Here is an 8049-nt window from a genome sequence, read left to right on the forward strand (position 1 = left end):
GCGTGGGCTCATGAAATTTTGCAAACTCCCTCATACATACATCTAGTTGACGCATGCCAAATTTCAGACCCCTGGCTCGTAGGCTTCAGCCGTGACGGACCCCCCAAGTCCTTTATGAGGCCTTTAGCTCCCTTAAACTAGACATTTAAAATTACACCAGACAAGTTCTCTAAGGCGTGGGCTCATGAAATTTTGCAAACTCCCTCATACATAGATCTAGTTGACGCATGCCAAATTTCAGACCCCTGGCTCGTAGGCTTCAGCCGTGACGGACCCCCCAAGTCCTTTATGAGGCCTTTAGCTCCCTTAAACTAGACATTTAAAATTACACCAGACAAGTTCTCTAAGGCGTGGGCTCATGAAATTTTGCAAACTCCCTCATACATAGATCTAGCTGACGCATGCCAAATTTCAGACCCCTGGCTCGTAGGCTTCAGCCGTGACGGACCCCCCAAGTCCTTTATGAGGCCTTTAGCTCCCTTAAACTAGACATTTGAAATTACACCAGACAAGTTCTCTAAGGCGTGGGCTCATGAAATTTTGCAAACTCCCTCATACATACATCTAGTTGACGCATGCCAAATTTCAGACCCCTGGCTCGTAGGCTTCAGCCGTGACGGACCCCCCTAGTCCTTTATGAGGCCTTTAGCTCCCTTAAATTAGACATTTAAAATTACACCAGACAAGTTCTCTAAGGCGTGGGCTCATGAAATTTTGCAAACTCCCTCATACATACATCTAGTTGACGCATGCCAAATTTCAGACCCCTGGCTCGTAGGCTTCAGCCGTGACGGACCCCCCAAGTCCTTTATGAGGCCTTTAGCTCCCTTAAACTAGACATTTGAAATTACACCAGACAAGTTCTCTAAGGCGTGGGCTCATGAAATTTTGCAAACTCCCTCATACATAGATCTAGTTGACGCATGCCAAATTTCAGACCCCTGGCTCGTAGGCTTCAGCCGTGACGGACCCCCCTAGTCCTTTATGAGGCCTTTAGCTCCCTTAAATTAGACATTTAAAATTACACCAGACAAGTTCTCTAAGGCGTGGGCTCATGAAATTTTGCAAACTCCCTCATACATACATCTAGTTGACGCATGCCAAATTTCAGACCCCTGGCTCGTAGGCTTCAGCCGTGACGGACCCCCCAAGTCCTTTATGAGGCCTTTAGCTCCCTTAAACTAGACATTTGAAATTACACCAGACAAGTTCTCTAAGGCGTGGGCTCATGAAATTTTGCAAACTCCCTCATACATACATCTAGTTGACGCATGCCAAATTTCAGACCCCTGGCTCGTAGGCTTCAGCCGTGACGGACCCCCCAAGTCCTTTATGAGGCCTTTAGCTCCCTTAAACTAGACATTTAAAATTACACCAGACAAGTTCTCTAAGGCGTGGGCTCATGAAATTTTGCAAACTCCCTCATACATACATCTAGTTGACGCATGCCAAATTTCAGACCCCTGGCTCGTAGGGTCAGGCTAGAGGTGGTGCTGACCAAGGCATTCGCAGTAAGGGACAGCCATTACGCTAAAACCCCTTACCCCCTTCCCGAACCCTAAGACCCCCCTTCCCCAACCATACGAGTGTTTAATGAACCCATCAGTTAAAAAGTATGCCTACCATAACCCCATGCACAGTGACTTGTGGAGGACATGACAAGGGAAAACTGAGACATTAATTAAACAAAGGCCTTTTATTTGCCTGTTCCTATGTAAACTTCAAAGCTTAAGTGCAAAGCAACAAATAAAACAGCTGTGACAAAAATATAAATAAAATAAATAGAAATATAAATACTTAATAGAGGAGATATAAAACAGGGAAGAAAGATGGCCTTTCAGAGAGGCATCCTTCCTCCTTATGTAGGGACTGATGATCTGAAATGTAGACAAGCAGAGAGAAAAAAAAAAAAAAAAAAGCATATGAGCAACAGCAAGCACAACAGTAAAGTATTAGTAACAACCACCATCTTAAATGTTTTAAATGTTCAGTGAAGGTGGCTTACTGTTGCATTTGCTTCAATAAGCCTCGGACGTTATCAATCGTCAGTCGGAGGTCTTTGCAGTGCTGGAGGAGGGTGGGAGACCGGGACAAGACTCTGTTGATCTGAAAGAGACAGTATTCCATTTCAGTCATGCGTGATACATCGGTGGCAGTAACTGATATGATACCAAACAGCATACTAACCGTGTCTGTTCTTATTGGCCGTTCCTGCCAATGGTCCCTGAATTGCTGCCGAAGCATATCCTTCAGGGTCTCAGGATACGTTATCTTGCGTCGGACGAGTGCCTTCTGTGATTTTAAAGAAATGACATTACTTTGATCACTGCACATTATCACAGAGAAATTACCCAAAACATGTTTGAAAAGTTAAAAAAAATAAAATAAAAAAAAAAAAGACGCCTTGGCATTACCCGAGCAAACGGCACTGCTTTTGGCAGAGGACTTGGGACCTGTCAAAGAGATGTGTTCAGTTTGACATGTACACACACACACACACACACACACGTTATTAATGCTTCAATTACCAAAATTAACCGGTTAAACTTACTTCAAACTCCGACTCCTCCAGCTGCTGCTGCTGCTGCTGCTCCTCCTCCTCCTCCTCCTGCTCCAGCTGCTGGAGGACAACCACCACCTTACACGATGGCTGCGTGCCATGTGCCCCCAGGTCTCCCTCCACCTGGGCAGTGCCACCTGTTGGAAGATATGTTGTTTTAGCCTCACCATAGCTGTTCCCTTGCTGAAGTGATTGACGTGTCTTCCACCACAGGTCGTTTCCACCTTCTGTGGAACATATTAGGGGTAGCAACTGCACCCGGCTGGACTCACCCTGACTACATGTGGCGCCACTGGGGCCTTCCCCGGAGAGCTGGACCGCTGTGGTGACCACCTCATCTGAGGAGGAGGAGGTGGTGACGAGCACAGGAGCTGATCGTCGCCGTCTGCAGCTGAGGGATGGCATGTCGCCCTCCTCGCTCCGAGACTGCCGACCGCCAGAATGCTGCGAACGTGACCAGGATCCCGACCCCTGAGGCACAGAGGAGCTTTGCCTTTTCAGCTTGGCCACCTCCTTCTCCAGGCGTCGGAGCCGCCGTTTCAGCCGTGCCATCTCATCCTCCCTCTGCTTGCGTGCGCCTCTCAAGTCGTGCAACGACCTTCGTGCCGCCGCCTTCTTGGCGATCGCAATCTGGGTTTTGGGCAGGAGGTAATCGTGTGAGATTCTTTAAGATGAACTGCAGCATAGATTTCCTATACAGATACAATTAAATGGAATGGGATGCAATACCAGCCGCTTCAGCTCGTCGCCGTCCAGCGAGTGCCGCAGCTTCAGGTGGCGGTCAATTCGGCTGAGGTTTGTCGCCGGGCAGAGGGGCACGGGGCAATCTATCGGCCCGGCAAATCTGCCCGACGACAAGGAGTTCAGCAGCCTCCTCTCCGCGTTGCTGTCCACCTTGTGCACGGCACGGAGGTGGACCGAAACGTTCTTGTAGACAGCCCGGCAAAGCGGGCAGGCCTGGGGCTTGCGGGGCATGATGGAAAAACACAAAAACAGTACCTGAAATGAAGAAGAAATTTCAAAATTATTAACCATCTAGAAAGAGGCACATTTGATTACATATGGTTCAGAGTCCATTGCTCTACCCATCTAGTGGTACCAAGTACTTAATTATTCAACCATTTAATTTCAATTATAGGTTAAATGGGAGCATAAACCCATTGGTGGAAGAACTGGCGCACCTTGTGGTCACGCACGTATAGGAAGAGGTTGACGTAACCGGTAGGCAACCAAGCATTAACTTCAAAGCCACATATGCACAATCGACTGTTGATTTAAGTTTGTCTAAACATGCAATTAAACAGCGATATACATTGTAACAGCAGCGCTCGTTTCAAACCGGCAGATTACGTTTATCCGAGCAACGCCACGCGGCAAATGGTGGCTCTTGAGTAGCACACACCCGAAATGGCGATTCTACCCCCAACAAACTGCGGCCACGGCGAGTGTTGCGTCAGCTTACAAAGACCAATTAGACAGCCGTATGCATTTCAGAAGCGGCAGATTAATTATATGTCTAGACAAACGCAAAACAGACATATACATTGTAACAGCAGCGTTCGTATCAAAGCGGCAGATTAATTAATTCCCCGTTTAGACAAACGCAAAACAGCCATATACATTGTAACAGCAGCGTTCGTATCAAAGCGGCAGATTAATTAATTCCCCGTTTAGACAAACGCAAAACAGCCATATACATTGTAACAGCAGCGTTCGTATCAAAGCGGCAGATTAATTAATTCCCCGTTTAGACAAACGCAAAACAGCCATATACATTGTAACAGCAGCGTTCGTATCAAAGCGGCAGATTAATTAATTCCCCGTTTAGACAAACGCAAAACAGCCATATACATTGTAACAGCAGCGTTCGTATCAAAGCGGCAGATTAATTAATTCCCCGTTTAGACAAACGCAAAACAGCCATATACATTGTAACAGCAGCGTTCGTATCAAAGCGGCAGATTACGTGTATCCGAGCAACGCCACGCGGCAAATGGTGGCTCTTGAGTAGCACACACCCGAAATGGCGATTCTACCCCCAACAAACTGCGGCCACGGCGAGTGTTGCGTCAGCTTACAAAGACCAATTAGACAGCCGTATGCATTTCAGAAGCGGCAGATTAATTATATGTCTAGACAAACGCAAAACAGCCATATACATTGTAACAGCAGCGTTCGTATCAAAGCGGCAGACTAAGTTTATCTAAACATGGAATTAAACTGCGATATGCTTTGTAAAACAGTTACTTTGAAATCTTAAGTAATGCATTGTCTAAAAAGCGTAAAGTACTTACGAAGTGCTGGGGGAAAACTTCAAATTGAAGATGTACCAATTCGGCTGCTTCTCTGCCCCGTCCCGAATAAACACTAATGAGGAAAGTTAGCTTGCTGCTCACTTATAGGCACGCCCCCGCCCGCGCGCCACCCCCCGTGAAAGAAAATGCTGGCGCAAAGCCCTGAAATACAATTTTGGGTGACTTTCAATGGATACCTCGAGAGAAGTCCCAGAAACCCCTATATATGGCCACGAAGGGCAGAATGTCCTCTTTCACATGCATTTCCAATTATCCTTTTAAGTCGCTCCTACGTCGAGTTATACGCTAATTCATTATGTGGTATTGTCTTTGACCGTAATATAAATGTTTAAACTACATGATGTCTAAGTATGTGGACCGATAATATCCAGACTAGGCAAATCTGTAGTAAGTGTTATACTTGAAATAATTTCAAATTTCAAATTCTAATTAAAGTTCGCGCGCTACTCACTACCCCCACCAAACACCCCCCCCCCCCTCCCCACCCAGTGAAAGAAAATGCTGACGCAATGCCCTAAATTGCAATTTTCGGTGATTTTGCATAGATACGTGGGGAAAAGTCTGAGACCCATATATGTCCACTTTGGTATGCATTTCAAATTATCCTTTTAGGTCGCTCCTCCGTACAGTTATACGCTAAATGATTTTGTGTACCCTAACCCCCGTCATATAAATGTTTGACCTCCGTAATGTCTTCATGAAGCTCGAGGGGGCCCGCTGTATCGCGGATTTTTCTGTGGAACATATGTAATATATATGTCATTTTCTATCGCGGAAATCTGCGGTTGTATAGTGATCTTTTTTTTTTTTTACATCCTGCCTGTATAGTGTACTTTGCAGCCTATTCATAACAAACCATGCGGTTTTCAGCAGACACAACGTGTGCCAGACAAAAATTCGGTAGAACAATATTATAATTTATAATAACTAACATATACGTAACATTTAAGCAATACACTAGTAAATAATAAAACACATCTGCTACATACAGGAATACGTAGCCATGCAGTCACGATTCAATGCGAAATGAACATACGCTTCTCATTTGTCACTACGCATATGCTAGACAAGAGTTATTTAGAACAATACGTATTATGAGTTATAACTATAACATGTTATAGTTATAATATAAATATATATATATATATATATAAACATATTATTCTTATAAGTTATTCATATCCTTAGGTGGAGGACATTGCAGTTGATGATGAGCTCTTGTATGACTATGGGGTCAGGAGGAGTTCCTTTGCTGGCGAAGGACTGGACCTGAACTGGATGTGATACAGTAGATGTCCAGTAGATGGCACTCTTACATTATCAATGCATGCGTGTATGGATTTCACCAGTAAACGTTATAAAAGGTATTTCCAGGTCGTGACCAATCATGTATTTCAAAGACACCACACCTGTGTACACATCCAACACAATACATTGGTGTTACTTACTTTAGCCTGTTGGTTCATGGCGGACTAGTCCTAACCCTAAGAGGAATTTAACCATAGGTTCTCAAACTTAACCACCCCCTGATTCTAACCCTGATTCTAAGGGTAATATAACCCTTAGGCAGGAGTGCGGGAAAGGGACTGGGACGCACTTAGCCCCGACGCTCTAGCGCCACCCGGAGGCCACTTGGAGAACGCAGCGACTTGGAGACCGGGCACTTGCAGATTCTGAACCGGCAGTGCCTGGGAGACGCGTGTACCAAATTCCAAGTCTCTGGAGCCGACGGTGCGTCAGAAATTAAACTGAGAATTAAAGTTGAGAACCAGAGATGCAGCAACACATGTGTTGCTGGGACTCTGATATGGGGAAAAAGGAGCTAGGCCTTGTCAAATGCTCATAACTTTTAACTGGAATGACTTACAAGCACCAAACCTTAGCTTAGGCATGAGTGCGGGAAAGGGACTGGGACGCACTTAGCCCCGACGCTCTAGCGCCACCCGGAGGCCACTTGGAGAACGCAGCGACTTGGAGACCGGGCACTTGCAGATTCTGAACCGGCAGTGCCTGGGAGACGCGTGTACCAAATTCCAAGTCTCTGGAGCCGACGGTGCCTCAGAAATTAAACTGAGAATTAAAGTTGAGAACCAGAGATGCAGCAACACATGTGTTGCTGGGACTCTGATATGGGGAAAAAGGAGCTAGGCCTTGTCAAATGCTCATAACTTTTAACTGGAATGACTTACAAGCACCAAACCTTAGCTTAGGCATGAGTGCGGGAAAGGGACTGGGACGCACTTAGCCCCGACGCTCTAGCGCCACCCGGAGGCCACTTGGAGAACGCAGCGACTTGGAGACCGGGCACTTGCAGATTCTGAACCGGCAGTGCCTGGGAGACGCGTGTACCAAATTCCAAGTCTCTGGAGCCGACGGTGCCTCAGAAATTAAACTGAGAATTAAAGTTGAGAACCAGAGATGCAGCAACACATGTGTTGCTGGGACTCTGATATGGGGAAAAAGGAGCTCGGCCTTGTCAAATGCTCATAACTTTTAACTGGAATGACTGACAAGCATGAAACTTGGAATACTCCCTCATACATAGATCTAGTTGACGCATGCCAAATTTCAGACCCCTGGCTCGTAGGCTTCAGCCGTGACGGACCCCCCAAGTCCTTTATGAGGCCTTTAGCTCCCTTAAATTAGACATTTGAAATTACACCAGACAAGTTCTCTAAGGCGTGGGCTCATGAAATTTTGCAAACTCCCTCATACATACATCTAGTTGACGCATGCCAAATTTCAGACCCCTGGCTCGTAGGCTTCAGCCGTGACGGACCCCCCAAGTCCTTTATGAGGCCTTTAGCTCCCTTAAATTAGACATTTGAAATTACACCAGACAAGTTCTCTAAGGCGTGGGCTCATGAAGTTTTGCAAACTCCCTCATACATACATCTAGTTGACGCATGCCAAATTTCAGACCCCTGGCTCATAGGCTTCAGCCGTGACGGACCCCCCTAGTCCTTTATGAGGCCTTTAGCTCCCTTAAACTAGACATTTAAAATTACACCAGACAAGTTCTCTAAGGCGTGGGCTCATGAAATTTTGCAAACTCCCTCATACATACATCTAGTTGACGCATGCCAAATTTCAGACCCCTGGCTCGTAGGCTTCAGCCGTGACGGACCCCCCAAGTCATTTATGAGGCCTTTAGCTCCCTTAAATTAGACATTT

At 46.0% G+C, this 8049-nt stretch overlaps 1 protein-coding gene across 3 annotated transcripts; it reads right to left on the reverse strand.

Moving 5' to 3' along the window:
• Positions 1 to 1745: 1745 nt before the first annotated feature.
• Positions 1746 to 4954, reverse strand: LOC140591810 (uncharacterized). 3 transcript variants are annotated; one of them, XM_072713247.1, is made up of 7 exons: positions 4855 to 4954; positions 3290 to 3559; positions 2552 to 3190; positions 2415 to 2453; positions 2188 to 2292; positions 2006 to 2106; positions 1746 to 1877 (listed from the first exon to the last, which is right to left on the reverse strand). In XM_072713247.1, the coding sequence occupies exons 2-7, from the start codon at positions 3533 to 3535 to the stop codon at positions 1859 to 1861; spliced, it is 1149 nt and encodes a 382-aa protein (XP_072569348.1). In that variant the 5' UTR covers positions 3536 to 3559; positions 4855 to 4954; the 3' UTR covers positions 1746 to 1858. The 3 variants fall into 3 exon arrangements, with proteins under 3 accessions (XP_072569348.1, XP_072569349.1, XP_072569347.1); XM_072713248.1 differs by lacking the exon at positions 4855 to 4954 and having other exon boundaries at positions 2552 to 2697; positions 2833 to 3190; positions 3290 to 4652; XM_072713246.1 differs by lacking the exon at positions 4855 to 4954 and having other exon boundaries at positions 3290 to 4652.
• Positions 4955 to 8049: the final 3095 nt, after the last annotated feature.

Source organism: Paramormyrops kingsleyae, chromosome 6 (genome assembly GCF_048594095.1).
Source record: "Paramormyrops kingsleyae isolate MSU_618 chromosome 6, PKINGS_0.4, whole genome shotgun sequence".
Lineage (NCBI taxonomy): Eukaryota > Metazoa > Chordata > Actinopteri > Osteoglossiformes > Mormyridae > Paramormyrops > Paramormyrops kingsleyae.

Bases quoted from the DNA above. Each gene is read 5' to 3' on its own strand.
- LOC140591810 (XM_072713246.1), bottom strand. From the start codon at position 3,595: ATGGTTAATAATTTTGAAATTTCTTCTTCATTTCAGGTACTGTTTTTG. The intron at 2,454-2,551 runs GTAAGTTTAACC...TCTCTTTGACAG, and splicing joins TGGAGGAGTCGGAGTTTGAA to GTCCCAAGTCCTCTGCCAAA. The intron at 2,293-2,414 runs GTAATGCCAAGG...TTAAAATCACAG, and splicing joins AAGCAGTGCCGTTTGCTCGG to AAGGCACTCGTCCGACGCAA.